The 22,174-nt window shown below is 37.7% G+C and overlaps 1 protein-coding gene across 1 annotated transcript in view; it reads right to left on the reverse strand.

Annotated features, from left to right (window-relative positions):
* Nucleotides 1-347: 347 nt before the first annotated feature.
* The window catches only part of LOC131063891 (ACT domain-containing protein ACR12), a 207,513-nt gene continuing 185,686 nt past the window's right edge, over nt 348-22,174 (reverse strand). The window contains exons 7-10 of the mRNA XM_057997841.2: nt 15,858-15,913; nt 935-1,040; nt 750-818; nt 348-657 (exon numbers count right to left, since the gene is read on the reverse strand). Of these exons, the coding sequence (XP_057853824.2) occupies nt 595-657; nt 750-818; nt 935-1,040; nt 15,858-15,913 (294 nt within the window). The 3' untranslated portion in view covers nt 348-594. The remainder of the gene's footprint in view (nt 658-749; nt 819-934; nt 1,041-15,857; nt 15,914-22,174) is intronic.

The following is a 22,174-nucleotide window of genomic DNA, read 5'->3' on the forward strand; positions in this document are numbered from 1 at the left end:
ATACATTCGAAAAGGAGATATCTATAGAGACAACAGAAAGCCTCGCAATCTACGACACATTCTAAAGACCAATGAGATTTTATCATGTTTCATGCTACTGCTAAAGTATATGCTTAACTAGGGTAGAGTACCTAGTGATTTGAGCAGGGTCTAATACTCACGTGTATTGGCATTAAAGAATTTTTTATTTTGATTTTACTTCAAAAGAATTAGTTTTAATTTCAAAGCGATTAGTGGTGACTTCAATTACTAATAATTAATAAAAGTATTCCTTCGAACAAGTCATTTCAAAAAAGCAACAAATCATTTGAAATCATATTGGCACATCAAAAAAACACATGCACAAATTATGGACGAACATTTCTCTCTCATATATTATAACAACCCAGCAAAAACATATTGATGTGGCCTCATCTTTAATGACATAGACCTCAAAACTTGGGTTCGAGCAATTAACTTGCCAAGCCAGTATATAAAAATGAGTCATTTTCATTATCATAAAGTGTTTTGAGAGGTACAAAGTTAGCCATAACAACTACTGGGTCCTCTCCTCTAAAGCTGTACAAATTTGTCAGTTTCCCTCTTGAGCAATTCCTAGTAACTGTCCTCTTCTGTTTCTGGCCTTCTCAGATAGTATCGTAAACAATTTGTCAACACCTGATACAAGAGAAATACAATAAATAAGTAAAATCCATGTATTGTGTCCAAGTAAATTGATAATAAACATCAAAGAGAATAAACGAGCATACCTCTGCCATAGAACTACTCAAGGCAGCTCCTTGGTAGCTTACATGAAACTTATCTTTTGCAACCAGACCCTGAGTAAAAAGAATGGCCTATAAGAAGAAGGCTAAAAACGAAATGATTGGTCCTAATAAATAAAAGTTTAGCAAAAGCTTCATTTCCTCTAATATTATGCATAATTGATCCCTACCTCAGTATCAATCTCTGCAGACTCAACAGTGACATTAGTATCAGCCATGATCTTGATAACCTCCAATAGCAAGCCAGGACGGTCAGCTGTTTCTAAATATAGCATGCTGCAATTGCAAATTTACCAACAACATTACCAAATCTGGCCAGAACAGGACATGATCCAGCTCAGAAACTTTCATGCTGACTACATCAGTATGATCCGGCTTCAGATCATTATTATTTTTTAATTAAAATATAATATGATTTTATATTTAAGAATTTTATTTGCAGTGAAATGAATGTCAATGTTTTTCAGGCATGATACTCTAATAGCTCTCTATATGAAACCTTTTTTTTTCAGTCTTCCTGTATTTTTGTATTTCTTTTAATGGTTACCATTCATTTTAGGTATTGTAAGCTGCTTAGCCCGCACAGGAATCTCTTGCCTAAGAGTAGGACAAAGGATTACTACTTAATTCTAGTACATATTGATTGCAACATGTTTGTAAAATAAGAGTAGGACAAAGGATTACTACTTAATTCTAGGACATATTGATTGCAACATGTTTGTAAGTATTTTATACTCACTATGAAGTTTGCCTCCTTTCTTCAAGTGGGTTGCTCTCACTCACTGGAGCACATACTCCTCTCTAGAATACAAATGGTCTTATGTAGCCTCTTATAGTAAGAGAAATAACATATAGGAAAAATCAAAAGAACTCTAGCTAACTACTATAGTATGATATAATGATACTCTAATCAATCTCATCTAACCCTTTCACAAATTAATTGTACATTCTCTTTATTTTTATCAATAGAAATGAGTAGGACCAGTGCACTTCAGATCATGAAAGAACCATATATTGCATTTCTAGTCATGAGTATTACTTGAATAGGTTGAAAACGCCTCAAAAAATCTAGTTGAATATCATATACAGAAGTATAGCTTTATCTCAAGTAGTGGGTGCATCTTCAGCTGCCTTTCATTAAAACTAACTTCTTACTGCTAATTGTGTGGTCCCGTGGCACTTTAGTGCCTAGAATTCCCAAATTTGATAAGAAATTCTTGTAAAGTGCTTGATGTATAAAAACTTGCTCTTTCTGAAGCAATTGGTATCTACTCCAATCAACTTCCTTAAGCAACATGTTTTTTTATGCTAATTCTCTCTCCAGTTCAAGTGCTAGTTCACTGCTTGACAATGATTCTAGATTTGGTGCATTAGTTGAATTCTTCATAGTGCTGATGATAGTTCACTACTAGAGAAGGATTCTTGATTCAATCCACCAGTTGTATTCTTCATAGTGCTGATCACTGTTGCAGTCGCAGCGTGTTATAGACCTTTGAGACAATGCATGGTGGTTGTACAATGCCATGTTGCTCAGTAGAATGAAGCTGTATAATGTTATAAAATCATTTTATCTGCATGTTAGCAGAGATGAGAAGTGCTGAGGAGAAGATTTTGAGAGCCAGAATGAGCACTTTGAATGCATAAAACATAGTAGAAGAATGGTAACAATAGATGCTCTTGGATGGTGAGAGTCGTGATGGGGTTGGAGAGAAAAACCACTGCACCTTGAATGTACAGAAGCACAATGTTAAGAAGAATATTGGTGAAAGTTGATGGCAAATCATGGGAGGGTTCAAATACCATCCCAATGGTTGCAGGCATAGCCAGAAAACTCGGACTTGGCAAACCCTAAAAATATGACTTGGCAAAAATGCAGCAACTTAAAAAACTGCTTAAATTTCATTAGAAACATATTTTTTTGCAAAATTCAATGAGGAGATGCATCCAATGAGTCAAGAAATGAGTACATAAAAGAAACAAGCTGAATCTAGTTATATTTGATTGATTTGTATGCAAATTGGGTACAAAATGACATCCTCATGTGGAATGCTGATGGTTGGTAGTCTGAAACAAAATGAAAATAACAAATTGTTTTTGTAAAACTAAAAATAAATAGTAAATACTACATTAAAACATTCTACAGTTTCCTCTTCCCAGCTCTAGTGAAAACAAGGGGAGAGGTAGAACTAGAGGGTCTAGTCCTAGGAGTTCGTTGTGGCTCCTCCACCACTCTCGGCATGACAAGCTGTGGCTCGAGCTCCATCCTACTTGTAGATGTTGGTGGCAATGATTTCTCCTCATCCTCCTCAATGCCATCCAATGACAATCCCAATCAACCCCCCTAGCCCTCCTCCATTGGCAATGGTTATGCAACGGACAAAACGGCCCGCCCCATGCCATGCCATGCCATGACCCCATGCGATGACGTGACCGCCCCGTCCAATCAAACTCTCCGTGCCATCTTGAGTCCTTTTCGGACATTTTTTCATTTTTTTTGACAAGTCCGTGGGGGTGGGGGGAAATTTTTTTTTTAAAGTATGATTATATTTTTAAATTGAAATAATTTATTTTAATTTTTTTAATAATTTTTTATAATAAGTATGACATCTTCTATAGTTCAATATTTACTTAGTATATTTTCTTTGAATGTTTTTAAGTTTTTATAGTTTGAATTAACTTTTTACTTAAAGAATGACATCTTCTAAAGTTCAATCTTCTTTCATTCTTAATATTTTTAAAATAATTAAACATATAATATATGATACATAAGTAAAAATTGCACATAAGTAAAAATTTAATTCAAACTATAACTTATTGCTCAAATTTACAAAATAAAATGTATATAAATTACACATAAGTAAAAAAATTAAATTCAAACTATGTAAATATTGTTTCTAGATTGACAATTTAAAATATATTTATTCAAAATTTCATTTGATAGGTGTATTTTAGATTAATGTTTAATATTGCATATCAAAAAAATTGTTAAAATATTTGATTAAATTTATATATTATTAGATTAAATAATAATAATAAACATACAAAGAAAATATACTAAGTAAATTTTATTAATTAAATTATAGAAACTTAAATAAATAAACAATTAATAAAACTTAAAAACATTATAACTTAATAATATAGGTTAAAAAGATTAAAAATTAATAATAAAACTTAATAAACTTAATAATTTATAATGTTTTTAACTTAAAATTAAATATTATAATTAACTATTAATTTATTTTATTTATTATTTCACAAATATTGCTTAAAAAATCGAAAAAATATAATAAATAAAAAATTATGTAAAAATATTAAAATAAATTATTTCAATTTTAAAAATATAATCAAACATAAAAAAACAATAACTTATTATTTAAAAACTTTAAATACATTATTAATTATTAATTTATTATTTTACAAATATAACTAAAAAATAAAAAATTATAAAAACATATTAAAATAAATTATTTCAATATAAAAAATATAATCATACATTTAGAAAAAAAACTTAAAAGTAAATTGATTATAGGAAAGTTTTTTTTTTTACATTTAAAATATAGTCATACTTTAAAAAAAAAAAATTCCCCCACCCCCATGGACTTGTCAAAAAAAATGAAAAAATGTCCGAAAAGGACTGGAGATGGCATGAAGGGTTTGATTGGACGGGGCGGTCACGTCATCGTATGGGGGCATGGCATGGGGCGGGCCGTTTTGTCCGCTGCGTAGCCATTGCCTCCTCCATTGCTTGCCTCTCCACATCATAAGATCTCATCCTCTATAAATAAAGGAGGCTGCTGATCCCACCCTATCCAATCATTGTAAGGATATTGCACAAAGCCAAGGTCATTGAAGTGTTTTTGAACTAATTTGTTTCTCTTCGTGTGGATGGCCTCAAGCAAGCTCCAATTGCACTCACAATTGGATGCACTACAAGGTTGGCATAAGACATGGAGGGCAAATCTTTGGAGATTTCAGGTATATCCACCCTAATTTGCCCACTAATTCTCTAAAAATATATTGAAGAATTAGAAAGCAAAGTCAAAACATATTTTTATCAAATTATCAATAGTTGTAAACTTGTAAATTTGGAATTTGTAACTTGTAAGATGCATGTGAAAGGCTCCAAATTTTATACTTGGTTTTTGAGTGGTTCTTTTAGCTAAATCTGAAGAGAAGAGATTACCCCTTGATTTCCTATAACTTTGCAATTCATTGACAATGAGGTTTCTCACCTAAAGTTCGGGTATCATGCTCTAAATGCATGTAGTAAGGCCCTCCATAACCTCTCCATTGGGATCTATAAAGAAAAAAAAAAGGGTTGAGAAATTACCCTACTACATGGATGGGCTGGTGGAGTTGATTGTTACACCTCCTATCAATAATCTCCCATATGGGATCAAATTTGAGGCGGGCCCCCTTACAATAATTTATGATAGGGGTTTCATCTCCATCTACCAAGCTGAGAACTTTAACCAAGGGCTTCGATATTTTTTTTTTTTGGTTAACTCAAAGGTATCCTTGCATCTCAGCCCAATGCCCAACTTGCCTTACCTTGGTCTTACATATTGCCAAGTTGGGGTTCAAGAAGGGGCGAGCTAAGGTAAGACTAGTCCTCTAAGGATGCACACAATAACCCGCAAACCATGTGCATCAAGTAAGCTTGGGCATCGAAGTTGAATTCGGAACCAATGGGGAGGAAACCCACAGCCCAAGCCAACTCTGCCACCTATGCGGGCTCAAGGGCTTTGATAGTTACAATTTAAAAACACAAAAGGATTAAAGTTACTAATTTGTAATGAAAGACTTAAATTTAAAAAAATTAAATATCCATTTTGAATTTAAATTAAAAGTTTTAAAGTTACCTTCACAATCTTTGTAGCTCTTTGTGCAAATAGATTGTCGAAGACTATCCTTGCAACCCTCTCTCCTTCAAGTTTCTTTGAATAAGTTGAATCTACCCATGCTTGACTCACAAACATTTGTTTCAAAGTCCTCAATGAACCAAAAATGTTTTGCAACATTAAGAAAATCGTTTCAAACGTTGTGACCCTGATTTTACCAACTCTTTCCCTTGGGTGTGATCTCTCATCAAGTGAAGAATCTGTTGATGTGTTTTTTATGACAATGTCGAACACAAAATAAAGTTGCCTAACGGTCACTTCACTCTCTCTTGATCAAAGTGCAATTGTATGCTAAGATTGCAGGAATATCAGACAATCGACTCCAAGGTTCCTATATGCGGCAGACATGACTTAGTTGGCTTGATGTGATATGCTGGTAATCCGAGGGGCCTTACGTTTGGATCGTTCTTTCACTTCTTTGATGTGGTTGGAACTTCATCGTCGGATATGGCAATTTTGCGATGCTTCTGCTTCAAATAAACTGATTTGGAAAGAATTGAAATTAAAGGGGAAAGGGTTGGAGGATCTAAATCTACTCCTAAGCGCAATGATATCAATGGATAGTGCTCTGGTGGACAAATTCCAAATAAACCAAGTTCTGCTTCGCCAAGCTTAACTACAACTCCGCAAGAACCAGTGCGATCTTCCGAGGATGTTGAAGGATTTTCACATTAAGAAAGTGCATTTGAATATCCAACACGACGCAATCCAAACGACTATTCACAATCGAACTTAGCATAAATTTGGGGGTCAGGCTAACTTTGCACTGCATCTTATAATCAACAAGATGCAAAATGTATGAACCATGGAAATTCATCGAACACCATTACATTCTTCATTGAAATCAAAGCTCTTTATCTAACAATTGAGAAAATAAAATTCTACTCTAAGTGAGGAAGGTGACACCATGCAAGTTTTGAAAAAATAACTTAAGTGGACACCATTAGAGAACAATGTTTCACTGTTATTATCTCAAAACTTATCGCAACAATTTCATACAAATCTCCCTTCCTTACAAATGAGGGGTTCACCCCTTTATATAGGCTTCAAGCCTTGGCTACATGCAAAACCCTAATTAGGGTTTTCTCCTAAAAGATTCCCCACACATGATGCAACAAGGTGGGAATCAACAATTAATGACCCATCATGCCCATATACAATTAATTTTACATTCCCAAAATGGCATCCATTGTGCATTAAATGCACCACTTATTTCAAATTCGTCCAATGTGTAATAAGTGCTCCATCATCTCCTAAATACGATAGTTACATGCAAAAGATGCTCCACCACTGCATTAAGTACGACAATTGCCATGCAATGAATTAGCCACCACCATGATCAAATATTCCAACAATGAATGCACCACTATGCCTTCACGCGACGACTGCATGCAAAAAGATGCTCCATTGACTCAACATGCGCTGACCCGACTGCCACTTGGCAAGAAAACCCTGGAGAGAGAAAACTTCAAGAGGAAAATTTGATCCATGAAGAATTTTTGAAGCTTTTTGTACTTTGCTTGCTCTGGAGGAGTTTTTAAATTATTTTCCACCATCTCCTATCTTTTAGGAACTTTCCAAAAATAGGGTTCCAGGTTCTAGGAGAGAGAAAATTCTCTCACGAATCCAATTCTGAAAGAATTTTGACATTTGGATGTGATTTAATGCCCGAAAATGGATTTTTCAAAACTTTTCCGGAGGGGAAATTTCTTGTTCAGATCATCCTTGATTCCTTCCTTGCCTTAGAAATTTTATCTTCAATTCATCCTTGGGTGTGATTTCTTCCTTACTTGGAATTCCATCCCGAAGAAAGGAATTTCCAACACTTAGCCAAATTTTCACCTTTTCCAAGAATTCTGTCATGAAGGAAGAAATTTCCAACACTTAGTCAATTTTTCACCTTTTCTAGAATTCTATCCTGAAGGAAGGAATTTCGAACAATTAGTCAACTTTTCCACTTTCTTGGAATTCTGTCCTGAAGGAAGGAATTTCCAACACTTAGTCAAATTTTCACCTTTTTGGGAATTCTTCACCTTGGACGCATTTCTTCCTCGAGGAAGGAATTTTTTGAATTCTTGAAGTTTCCTTTCTGAACCTTGATTTTCACGTTCTACTTCCAACCTTAGGCACATTTCGAAATTGGAGAAGAAGTTTTGGAAATTTGTTCCTTGAGGAAGGAATTTTTTGTGCTTTTTGAGTTCATCTTGTCCTGAGGAGGCTTTTTCATCAATTTGTGACATTTCCTATTTTTTAGGAATTTTCCACAAATTAGGGTCTTGGGCCCAGGAGATAGAAAATTCTCCTATGAATCCAAATCCATAAAAAGTTTTGAAATTTGGATGAGATTTGATGCCTAAAAATGGATTTTTTAAATTTAGAAAATGCTCCTACGAATCCAAATCCGTAAAATTTTTGAAATTTCGATGAGATTTGATGCCTAAAAATGGATTTTTTAAATTTTTTCTCGAGGGGATTTTCTGCTTTTCAATCCATCCTTGACCCTCAATTTTCCTTGCCATAGACAATTTTCATCTTCTTGACTTGGGCGTGGAATCACTATCTTGGAGGAATTTCTATCTTCTTCAAATTTTCCATGATTTCATCCTTTTGAACTTTCAATTTCATTACATGGTGGAATTTTCAATGCATGTGGAATTTCCCTGACTATCTCAATTTGGCACCCCTCTCTGTGCATAGGTGCTATTTCACTCAAGGCAAGGAATTTTCACTTTTTTCATCTTTCCTTGCCACCCTTGTTTTGGCGCCCTCAACTCTTCCTTGGGCACTGAATCGCCATGAAGGAGGAATTCCATATTTTTTGAACTTTCCAAGGCAACATGAATTTGGCACCTTCTCCTTCACATGAGTGCTGATTTGCTTGGAGGAAGGAATTTCGTGCTTTTGAAGTTTTCCTAGCCTTAGTAATTTTGGCGCCTTGTCCAAGACTGGGGAGCTATTTTCACCTTGTGATGGAATTTGCATATTTTTGGATTTTCCTTGAAGACTTGGATTTGGCGCCTAAACTCCTCCTTGGGCAAGGAATTCAACCTTTCACTTTTCCATGGAGATACCTTTTGGCACCCTACTACTTCACCTGGGTGCTAAATTGACACTGAGAAGGAATTTTGAATGTTTTGGATTTTCCATGGCCAACCACTTTTGGCGCTCCTACCCGGCCCCTTGGGCGCTATTTCCATCTTAGGAAGGAATTTTCCATTTTACAATCTTTCCATGCCTTGATCATTTTCCCCTCCAGACTTGGCCAGTTTTAATTGTTTCCGGATCAGGATGCCATTTTGAGGAATTGAAGTGATTTCCATATGCCAAACTCGGAGGATTTTTTATGCTTTCCACTTTTGTAATGGGCGTCCATGCTTAGCCATTTTTTATCCATTTCGCTTGCTTTTTGACTTTCCCGATTTAGGAAAGTTCATGAATATTCAGTCTCCAGTGTTTGCCTGCAAAGAACCTGCCAAAAATAGACTTTCCAAAAATAGAAAGTGTTTCAAAATGTCAAAGTTAGGGTAAAACAAGATGCAGAGACACTAAAAATAGTAAGTTTGATTTTTGGTAGTGAAATCCCTAAAAAATAGGAACTTTCTAAAAATAGAAACTAAAAATAGAAAGTTGCTCAAAATTCGCTCAAATTTCACGTGCAAGTTCCGTAGAGAGTACTGATTCCAATGCAACACTCAGTTTTTCAAAAACCCTAAAAGAAAGGCCTCAAATTCGAGTCTGAAGATCAAAACCCTAAAACAGACAAAACAAGCTTTAGACTTGGCCAATTTTATTCAAACGAATTGTAGGCTTGATCAAACTGACCGCCAAACATTTGCAACACAAGGAGACTAACAAGACTGCCGCGAAAAGACCCAACAAACAAAAGCCAAAAGACCGAGAGGGCTTAAAAAGTAGGGGGTCCCCATTTGCAATGGGGTGATGTTTGAAAACGTCACAACAAAACCCAAGGGTGATTGTAGATAAATTTTGTGATCCTCCTTGCATCCTCTACAATTGGGGTCATCCAAACAACAAGTTTCCTTGTCCTCCAAAAGAAGGTCAAGGACATGTGCTGCACAAGGTGACCAAAAAAAGTTTGTTTTGGTAAACCGTTTTTTAAAAATGGCCATCATGATTGCTTGCAAGAAAAACGTCACAACACAAGAAACCACAAACCTCTTCTTCAATTATGTTTGGTTGAATTTTGGGCTACCTACATCCATTATGTCTAGACTCTAACCACAACCCAAGGTTAGCGCATTTAGCAATCCTTGTGGGAGAAATTGGACACAGCTAGATAAATCTAGATCCTTTCATCCACAACCGAATGATTAGAAAAAGGAGGTCAAACATGCTATACTGCATCTTTTGCAAATCTACAACCATGTGCATCCACACACTTAAGATGGCAACCTTCTTTACATCCATCATGCCTACAACAAAATTTTGCACAATTCTATGGGGCATTGTCCTTTCCAACATGTCATGGGTTCCAACCTATTAGCATCCTTGAAAACATCCCACTGCACACCATCTCATTAAAAATCACACACAAGAACAAGAAGCAAATAAAGAAAAACAAAAATGAAAATTTTGAAACACATTCAATGTTCACCAATAGGTACAACGAATTCTCTCGCACCAACAACAAAAGTACAAAGAGCAGCATTGCATGCAACATACACTCTACTCATTCAAGGCTAGTGAGAAATCCTAGTTGCATCTTCAAAAGCAATGCTTCAAGGGTTCACACCAAGAGATGAAGTGCCTCTAAGCTATGATCCATACACCATCTTGCACATAGGTAGGCATTAATGCTTTTAATCTGAATATTCCACAATATTTGGGTACATATAATATTCAAAGTGGAAATTCAGCCATATTTTCCTTCTCTTCTTGAGCCAGCATGAACTCAACATCTTCAAATTTGAATCTTGGGCATCTACATAGTAGTTTAAGATGAGATCATACAAACAACCACAATGTGCACCAACTTAGGTTCATTGTTGTCTACTCAAAGCATCTAAGGCAAGGCAATAATATTCAACACTTCATTTTTAATTTCTACAACTCATTGAAAACACAATTTGGAGCTATCACTTATCAAGAAAGGGCAAATGATCAAAGCAAAATTGCAGGAGTCTCAAGAAACCTTACATATGTATTCACAACATTCTATGCCCAATGCACACACTTTAGTAGTTTTCTGCACTAGCCTCAACATCATTGCATGCCACCTGGCAATCACCATGCAATCAACAATCCTACACCTATGGCATTCACATAGTGTTCACACTATAAAATTGGAACAACAACTATCAAGAATTTAACCACTAAGTGATCATGAGGTCAAGCAATTTGGGACAAGAACTGTTTCATCTACCCATGCCCTTTTAGAACTATATTGTACATATAGACATTTGATACTCCATGTTGGAAAGTGGATAGAGAAATTGTCTATAGAAAACCAATTTGATGTCTTTAACCCTTTTTGGTCACAAGAACTCTCATTCTCAGCATTGCTATCTAAAACAACCTTATCATTTCTGTTTTGAATATAGGTAGCGTATTATTGCAAAAATCTTTCACACCACATTCAAATGAGTATTGGTTAACTATGTTTTTGTCTTCCATTGCACATTCTATAATCTTGTTTCGCTAAAGATAGGATAGTCCCCCAAATGTCCTTGGATCCAGCTCATAGTTTGTGGAGTAAAGGACATTCAGTTTCATTCTTTTTGTTTGTAAAATGGGACATTAAACTATCTTTATATACCCCTTGTCGTCTTTCAAGCTTGTAATGTCCCCATTTTCAAATAGGATTTAATAATAAATACTAATAATAAAATTAAAATATAAAAAAATTAAAATTAAAATATAAAAATATAATTTAAATAATTAAAATTTAGTTAAGTTTAATGAATGATTAGAAGGCATGAAATGAAAAGTTGTGACTCTCTCAAAATTGAGGTATAAAATGGAGAAGATAACTTCATTTGAAACAACAACTTGAATCTACATTCAGAAGTGCAGATCTGATTTAAACAGTAAGACAGAAATGAAGAGACATGACCCTTTTAAAGGACATCTCTTTCCAAGGAGACGTGTCTCCTCAATGAGCTAGGAAAGTGGAGTATAAAGAAGGATAGGTGGGATAGAATTAAGGGAGGAGAAAGAAATAAAATATTCTAGGATTGACAGCAGACATAAGAAGAGATAAATCATAAGGGCAGTAAGCAATGAGCAGCAACAATAATATAATAAGAGCAGCATAAGAGACAACAAATTAAATAATGTAACAATCAGTTACTACACAACAGTAGTACATATATGCATCTATTGCAGAATCAGGCAGATCAACCAAGGCCTGAAACTGATATAAGGAATACAGTACTAAAATAATAAGAAAATATCCAGATCAAACAGGAGAGAGTAGCCTTCCAGCAGTTCGAACTTCTGAAAAAGATTCAATATCCCTAGCAGTTTACAGCATAAAAATGAAGTATCTTTCCATAAGATAGGTACAACGACCTCTGAGAAGGATCAGTCCCATTTGTCACAGCAGAACTATACTTATTCCAGAATTACTACTAACAGTTATTGAGACTCTGGTAAATTAGATATCACTGTCATTTATTGCATTGCATGTCTACATGTTATTTCTGCATATGTAAGAATGCATGACTATATGAATTTATGATAGAATATGAAACGATAAGTGACTGAAACCCACCTTGTAGCAAGGGGCCAGGGGTGTAAACAACAAGGATGTACTAGGCTGGTAAGAAGCTGTTCTAGAGTGGATCAAGAGGGTCCCTAAAACCACAGGGCACTTACCTAGAGGGCCAAGTATTCCACTTACGACCCCTACCCAATCCCACAATGTGACGAGTGGTTTTCGGGAGATGAGATGTGGATGGGGAATGCAGATAGAAGCCACTAAGGGAGAGGGCTGTGGTAGACAACCCTCTTAGGCTTGGTATAGAAAAGTGCCTCGGGCAGATCTTCCATGTCCCTTCTCTCAACTTCAATATGCTTACATGTTTATGAATATGAGAAGTTGTCTGAATATTGAATATATCTATGTGTATATCTGCATATGTTATTTCAATTATGACTGAAGGTTTCAGACCTTGGATTGCACCATTTAAAGATATTTATTTGGTAAGATGGCATCCTAACATTAATTGGTTGCAAGTGTGATCTTAGGGCAAATTCTAGGGCAATACAGTAAGGGGACATTACAAAGCCTAGTAGTTATACACAAAGGGGTTTGACTAGTTCTTGCTGATGTAAGTCTATATGTAGTTGGATTAGATTTTCAGCGTACAGCTATGGTTTTCCTTTATGTTAAAAGTAAGCAATTGTATGATCTATAAGAACTTTTCTCTAGTGCACATCATAAGTTTCTTTCCCAACTCCAGTAGTGTCTAGGATGGTGAAGGGTCATCGGACATGGATGTTAGGAGAGCATTAGATAAAAATTTGAGATAGTGCCCTTCACATTCAGTAGGATCATCCAACTAGGGTTGAGATTCCCTGAGAATTCTACAATGGAGATCATCCAATCTTGAATTGGTGCCGGCACAACAATTATCAAAGAGGGTATCGACTCCTCATCTAGTGACAAAGATTAGACCTGGTTTGCCATTGCTGTCCTTCCCACATCCTTTGCTCTATCATCTTTGACGATGAGTTCTCTCTGTTGGATATGTAGACTATTTACAGATCTTGACAGTCTCATGAGATTTTTCCCTTTTGATGAGACAAGGGTTTCCCCACTTCAGGTTGACCCATCCTTTTTTTTCATCAAAGTACCTTTCAGTTTTTGTTTTGCTTCTAGTTATCTTTATTCTAGAGCTTCTTTTATATGTCCCCATACTGTCAAGTTTGAGGAAATAATTATTATGTAATTCCTTAAATTTAAAAAAAGGGAATTAAGTTAATTATTTAAAATTATACTAAATAATTGTTTAAGTGGCTTGAGGAAATTAATATTAATTAAAAGTCACTTTAATCATAACCGATTGGCAACTGAAAAAGAGTATTATATTATGTTTTTTGGGGATTGATGAAGGAATAGTTGGTTTTTAATTTCTCTCCAGTGAAGATTTGAGAGTTCTCTCAAAATTGTTCTCAGGATGGATTCCTGATGAAGCCATTTTGGCAGTGCAAGATCTGCCCTAGGTGTAGGAGGAAGAATCAACCAGATTCTTCATTTGGACTAAAAATGGTGATCACAGAAATGAGATAGAAGAGAATATCAGTTCAATTCAGGGCAAGCATATTTTTCAAGTTGACAGAAGAATAATATTAAACCAGAAATCTTTGAAAAGCATCAGTTACTTATGTTATCGAGATTGCAGTTTATATTCAATGCCTTTGTGTTTGTGAGTTCAACTGGGTTAATTTCATTCGAAATATTTTAAGGTGCGAAGTATTGTGAACTTGATTGGAGATATGAATATATGTCTCGTAGTGCCGTGGGATTGATTAAATAAACGTCTATGGTATCCGCCTTGTGGAAATAATCATTAAGATTATTTAATCCGTTACACATTCTGTCTTGTGGATTAAATAATACATTTTCTTCTGCTTAATATGGAAAGATATAATGCTTGGGCAAAGGCAACGGGGCCTGTTTTGATACAATAAGGGTAGTCAAGTACAGGCGTTGGTATGGGATTGCATACACCTATCGTAAAATATTCATTGAGCCGTGGAATATGATGGTGTCGGGTTTTTCAAACATTGACGTTGTTGAACCTTATCGTGAAGATGGGGAGTATCTGTGACGGGGTTATCATTCTGCCGTGTTGGTGGAATGCAGAATAATATACTGTTGAATATGTGTTGAAGCCATCGGGGTCATTGTGGTGTTTGCCGAGTGGAAGGTCTTCATACTTCCTGGTTGTTTGGACGTGGTAATACATTCCGTGTGATTGCTGATTGCCGTGCGTGGGATTATTGCAGTATCCAGGTTGTATCCAGATTTGATATTGCGGATTCAAGAAACTATATGCACCTTCTCTTATTATCAAGATTCCCCAATGATCATACTCGGCGTTCCACATTTCTGTGTTTACAAGAGTTACTATCGAGATTTCCAATTGTTCGTAATCATCGGGTCTATTAATATTTCTTGGAGGAGCCGAATCTGCAAATTCATTATTACCATAGGACTCTTAGTATTGATTGCTGAACGAAATAGGTGCATACAATCAAACCTGTGTTAGTATGCGATTTCTGAACCAATAAAAGTTGAATGCTGCAAATACTATTCCGTATTTGAGAATCTCTGGTCTTTTCATCATTGTTGAAAAATGCTGTAGTGGGGGGGTTTGTGTATCTGTATATACAAACCTGCAAAGCTCTTTGATTGACATAATTCTGAAAAGAGAATAGTTTGAACTGGCAAGATAACTCTCAGGAATTACTCTGAGCAATAAACAAGGCTATCTAATTTGATCCAAAACTCAGAAAGCAAGCAGGACAGTGCATACAAAGTGTTTGACAAACCGGTATAATCAGGAAGTTCAGGAAAATCAAAGCTATATATAAGACAGAGAATCTTACATTTGGAGCCTTCTTTTGGCTCTCCCTCTTGCTATTCTTTCTAGTTGTATTTTCAAGTCCCATTGACCTATTTTGGTCCCTGGAAGATATTACTATTATTTCTCTCTAAAGGATATTACTATTATTTCTCTCTAAACAAGAGAGAGACCTTATAGGCCCCTCATTAATTCATAAACCAGCGTTTTAATGATGCAAAAACAATATGAAGTGAAAGATTTAAGAATATCATAACTTCTGTTATAGACAGGCACTCAATGGAGACGGTGTGAAGTACATGTGCTTGTTGAATAGGGAATCATGATTTAATGCAAATGCTCTATATAAATAACAACCTGGTAGCACAGAAACGCGTAATATCTAAAGGTCAAATGTGGATAGATGCATCTCAACTCTGGATAGAAAAACTGAAACACAGTGAACATGTGTCTCCATTATGTTTGCAACTTTATTCTCCACAAAAAAGCAAACATACTTCTGCTTTTAATCTTTATTTCCCAAATAATTTCCAACTCTGAGACAAGAAATCATATATGGGTGTTGCATACATCATTTAATTTCTATTAAATTGCAAATATGATGATGGTAATGCATATTATATTCTTTTCATATTGCATACCTCCTTCTAGGGCCATCATCCTCAATGTGAATATGAGTAGCAACATCAATGTCCAGCTGCAAAACAAATCTCACTGCCAAATCAGAAAGCATTCAATTTGCTTAAGTTAGTTAATATCATTCTGCAAAGAAAAATATTTCAGTAAATGTTAATTACTAAATTGGTGTGCCCTATCAATCATGAGGATCAGATATCATATATGGTAAGACAGTTTATCTGTTTTTTTTCTTCCAGATGCTTTAAAGTCTTAGACTGTATCTGCAATGCACTTCTATTTCCGTCCACAGCCCTAGTGCTGCTATTGGCCAGCAATGTCAAGAAACTAGTGATTGCTCAGTCCATTCTAGAGGCCATCAGCTATGGCCTCTGTGCTAAATATACTACTGATCACTAAATATACTACTGATCATTTAAGAATTATGAACATGAATATATAATTGAAATACGAGGCAAAAACAGAACTTACAACAATAGACATGAAGACTATGTTAAGGGGAAATAGGACATAGTTGAAAATCTAATTCTCCCCAAATTCAATATCTTCAGAGACCACGTTCACTTTCCTTCAGAGCAGTATGAGCTTGGTCACTATATTCTCATCTGTATGTGCAAACTCGTCTATTGTTTTCAAACCTCAGTATCAATTGAATCCGGCATCTTAAATATCCAGATAGAAGGCTGGAATATCTCTTCTGTTATTTGAAGAGATGTATGGATTAAATTTAAGATTTTGCAACATTTTTCAAACCACAAATTGGTAGTTACAGCTGTTTACGTATGATTCCTAACTAATGGTTCTATATACTCTTGAATGCATCATTAAATTATAACATCAAGAGATTTAGGACAAAAAATTGTTGGTACAAATTTCAGGACAAGATTTGCACCCCACTATCTTCAATTCCAAAACCAATCAAAGGAACTGTCTATGTAGAAATTCAATTGGGAAAAAAATTTGTGTATTTGCCCAGAGCTAGAATGGCATTTTTTTTAATTCCAAGGATGACCTATTCTAGATTGGATCGCTCCATGGGAGCTAAAGATTGATTTAAGCTCAATCACGTGACTTGGCCAAACTCAAAATGCATTTTCTGAAGTTTCAATGTCCCCCTTATATGCAAGAAAAAGTATTATATGAAAAATAATCAAACAACGAGCATGTAACAAAATAAAAACATCCCATCCAAACATATTACCACTCATGTAGGTAAGACAATGTAGGAACTCTTGCAGGTTCTGCCTTAAATTTCCAGCTTTAGACACTTAGGAATTTTGTCAAACAATTATCGTGCAACCTCTATGTATGCAGATCTGAGTTTTCAGTCCGATTTGTTTGCTTAAATGGGCATGGAATATGATTTGGATGCTTGCAACTAACACTACAATGTCTAAGCAAAGAACAGGAGGCAATTGCAACTTCTCTCGGTCATTTCAAATGCATATATCAGAAATTTTACATGTAAATGTGCACCTACAGCCAATTGTCATTTCCACAAACACTTGGCATGCAACTAACAAATTAACTTATAACTGTAAATGCACTATGTATTCCTTCGATTATTAAATTGCTGTTCATAATACACTATACCTGGACAAATTGGATTGCTTGGCAATGAAAACCCTTATCTTTTAGCTACCGCTGAAGGTGTACGGCTGCCTTGGAAGATGTGCCAGCAATCAGATTGAAGTCTATGTACCCTCTGGTTGCTGCGTATTGTCTTCCTGCACCCATGCGATCCCTCTCTAATTTTCTTAGAATTTATTGACAGCTGCAAGCATGAAATTGTACTTCTTGAAATGGTACGGCCAGCACATGATACGGCTACAGCTGGAAAAGTACGACTGTTTGGGATTGATGCCACACGTGGCAAATCCCTTCACAAATTCAGTCTCTCAGATTTGTAGATGTAGATTCAATGATCAGCACAAAAACAATGAATTTCTTCACCAATTCGCTCAATAAAAACTTCTGAGTGAAGCTCTCCCTATAGGCTGCAATTCGGTAGATATTTCACTACTTCAGAGCAGCAACGCATTGAAGATTTGCACGTTCTCCAATGGTCTGGAAGTTTGAAACCCTAGGTTTCTTCCTCTTCCAAAGAAATCAACAATTTCACAACATAATAATCATAATAGCTTCAATTCTCTCAAGGCATTATATATTCTCCACAAAAAGTTCGATTTTCCTCCATAAATGCATTAATTAATATTAAATGACATTTAATATAAAAAGTGCACCAAGTCATTTAATATTTGTCTTGATAATTGAGCCTTATTAATTAATTGAAAATGGCCCCATCTCATGATGCCACGACCCTCACTTAAATTATAATATAAAATTATATTATAACTTAATAATATAAGCTCAAAATCATTAATGTTTATTTAAACTAAATAAACATTAATATCTCCATTATTACTCAACATTTTTGAGCGCCGTCTGAACTCGGAGCTGACATGATGAAGCTGCATACGACCATACCCCTTTACTAAAAATAGCAGGGGTCCATCTCTGACTTACTATAAATAGTAAGTAATGCATACGAAGTCCAAATGAAGCCAAACGAAAACCAAACCTACAAAACTCTGACCACTGGAGAAGCTGCATCTCTCAAAGGATCCTCTATCCAACCTTATTAGCCTACGAGGGTCAGTAATAGGCTAATCCCATTGAATATATGATGTCAATAGGAAGGGGACATCACAGTCCGCTCCTCCTGAAATTGCTTGTCCCCAAGCAATCTCGATGGCAAATAGAATCCTCCACTTGGATCCCAAGTGAAGACCCATGCAATGTCCCCGCTGTCATCAAATGACTCCTGTAACATTGACACATCAAGCTGAACCTTCTGAATCAACTCATCCTCGCCATCTGTTGTCACTAGAGTAAGAGTCTCAAGTGGAGGCAACTCATAACACTAATCTTGGTTGCTACCAAACTTGGCACAAGGTATGCTGTCATACAAATTGTCCATCACATGTGCCACTGAACTGCGCATGTGAAGCCCGCTGCAGTATGTGGGAGAAGGAGGCACAGGCATTGGCAGCCCAGGTGGCGGCGCTCACTTCACAGCTGGAGCAAAAAGATAAAAAGCTAATGGAAGCGGCTCACATGGTAAAGAAAGCGCGGGAATGGCAGTTAATGGCAGAAAAGAACCTGAAAATTCAGGCCACTACAGGGACGCCTCCTCCCTCTTCTTGGTCTTAGCTATGTTTTTCATTTCAGTTTCTCTTGTCTGAGTCGTCTGGAAGACAACTACGTTTTGGGGGGGGCTAATGTTATGGGTAAAAACGTATGTTAGTACGAATAATAATTATAAGTGTGTTATGTGTGTTTTGTTGTTGCCGGGAGGTTCCTGTCGGGTAGTTGGGAGTTGGTGACGGTTGGCAACTTGGCCAACCGTCGGGTCTATATATTGTTTGGTTGGAACCTCGGCAGGGGATCATGTATGGACAATGGGAGACATTGGAATAAAGATATAACTTTCTGGTCTAATTATTATCATCTGTCATTTATATTATGAGGTACACTTGTTTTGTTCTATGAATGCTTGGTACGTGTAGGAACCACTGTGTTATTGATTATTCACCACTACACCTTTAGGACTAAACAATTTGGCGCTGTCGCCTGAACGAATCTGGAGATAACTATGGCGGCAGGCAGAAGCGATTAATGGGTCGTCCGTTTGACCAGCAATTAATTATCGTGGACAATGACACGTACGAGGAGAATACCGCGGAAGAGGAACGAGAGGATCAGTGGACGGCAGACTTGCTAGAGTTGTGGGACGTGTCGGTCACCCAGTACGTGCAGCGAGAGGCTCAGGAGAGAGCTGTCTCGGAAGGCACGGTACGTGGTGAACTCACCGTCAGCACCCCCGTCTTTGACCTCCTCGGGAGCATTCCAAGGTTACTTGCCAGAAACTTGATTGCACGACAAAACCAAAGAGAAGAAACAACAAAGGAACTTTGGTGGCAAAAAGTCCTTCGACGGTACGAGGAACGGAGTCGTAGGGAGGAAGAGGAGAGGGAGGCCAGTCAGCGCCGTACCTTTGGCACTTGATGCCCCTACGGCCGAACAAAGACAGACATACCACTGCTATCGAAGGGGTAAACGAGGGAACTGTACGGCGATCCCTTCGCATAAAAGAACAAGCCAATAGGAGACGACGACTAAGAGAGGTTGCCAACTCGAGGAGTCCGGAGAAACACAACAGAAGTCGGAGTGTGAGTCGGAGTCGTAGTCGGGAGAGGCAAAAACTATGTACGTGGAAGGAGTTGGCCGAGGTCGCCAGGAACCTGCCACTTCCAGACGTAGCGGAGGAAGATCTCGCCGACCAAGCCCCACACTTGACGTCAAGTGAAGAAGACTTCGGAACCGAACCACAAAGCACCCAATCGGAATTTTCCGAACAAGGAGAGGAGGCCGTACAAGACTTGCACGAGGAAATTGCCACGATTTTCGAAGCAATGTTGTCCGGCATTAAAAACTTGTCCTTGTCAGAGGGCATCAAAATAGGAAGATCGGATCCGGAAACCTCGGGAAGGAGGGACTATAGAAGTGAAGGTGACCAAAGCCCGATTGGTAGGGACCCAACCAGACTAGGAGCGTACGGCACCATTCGGACACATAGTACCTTCCCGACATATAGCCATTTCCAAGCACTTCATAAAACCACACAGAAAAGAACGATGGCACACACCCCGGAGAAACAAAAACTTCCAAAATTCATGGGCGACGGGTCGGAGGACCCCGTAAGGCATTGTAAGACATGCGTCACCATTTGGGAAGCAAATGGCCAGGACGACCGGGACTACTGGGTGAAGGCATTTCCAGCCACTCTGCGGGGAATAGCTATTGACTGGTACATAGACCTTGATGCTCAGCATAAAACATCCTGGAGCAATCTGAAGGCAGCCTTCGAGGAAGAATTCAAACTCTTACAGGACGACAACGAGATTGTGGCGGAAATTTACAACACCAAACAAGGAAAAAACGAAAGCGTACGCACATATAACAGACGACTGAGGGAACTACTGAACAAAATGGAGAACCAGCCGACAGATGGCCTCAAAAAGCGGTGGTTCGTGGAAGGATTGGTACCATCCTTGAGAAGGACGATGAAAGTAGTACCTCTGCCATCGTACGATGAAGCATACAATCGCGCCATGGATATTGAGAGTGAAAACAAGACATCCCGGGGGAAGCGACGGACCAGCAATGGTGACAGTACGGACGACGACAGCGACGGAGGATCAAAAACAGTGCAAGCACTCCACAAAGATATGATGAGGATGATAGAGTTAAAAGGTGACAAAGAAAGTGGCAGGGAAGGAAAAGAACTATGGTGTACTGACTGCAAGACCGAAGGCCACACTAAAGGAGGTTGTCCCCGTAAAGTCTCCTGTGACATCTGCCAAATAACAGGACATTCCACCAAGGAATGCCCGTACAACTTGAAGGCACGGAGCCCAACCCGACCAAACCACACCACCAGCAACACCCCCAAGGCCAACAACAAACCCTGACGCCTCACCCGGAGGGTACAGAAACAATCGGCGGGAGAACAACAGATCCAATAATAGCACACCAAGGAGCAGAATTCAATATGACGGCAAGGGGCGACCCTTGATTCAGTGCAGGAAGTGCAACGAATGGGGTCACTTTGCTCGAGAATGTCAAAACGGAGGTGATGTAGGAAGTTTGTTGTGCAGATGGTGCGGTCTAGGGAATCACGAGGACATAGATTGCCCAAAGCAAAAAGGGGTGAACATGCTCGATGTAGAGGGATCAAAGGAAGACGTACTGGCAATCACAAGGTTGCAAAACAAGAAAGCCATGTACCCGGACCCTCGCACAAAAAAAGAAAGACTTCAGGAGGTAAGGGCAGATGTCCAGCGGGCGATGGTTGGAGAGAGGAGGGCCTCGCACCTGGTCGCCGATACACCGGTCCGGCTAGAACCAGAAAAAACTATCATCAAGCAGATGTTACAAACCACAATACCCGTACGGGTGTACGACCTTTTGCAGACCATGCCACAGATAAGGATGGCTTTGACAAATATAACCATGGACACTACCTCTGGACAGGAACACCAAACAGTGGCGGACCCATGTAGTACGGACCCAGTGAAGGAATCTGGTACGGGTGCCATGAATCCTATGCTACTCGCGGTGGGCACTGGAAGGAAACCAGCAGTAGTAGAGATGGATATAATGGGGCAAAAGCTTACTAACACCATTGTTGATGGCGGGTCCGAAGTCAATGTACTACCGGAGGGAACCTGGCGAAGCCTTGGCAAGCCTACTCTCTGGC

This window comes from Cryptomeria japonica, chromosome 3 (assembly GCF_030272615.1).
Source record: "Cryptomeria japonica chromosome 3, Sugi_1.0, whole genome shotgun sequence".
Lineage (NCBI taxonomy): Eukaryota > Viridiplantae > Streptophyta > Pinopsida > Cupressales > Cupressaceae > Cryptomeria > Cryptomeria japonica.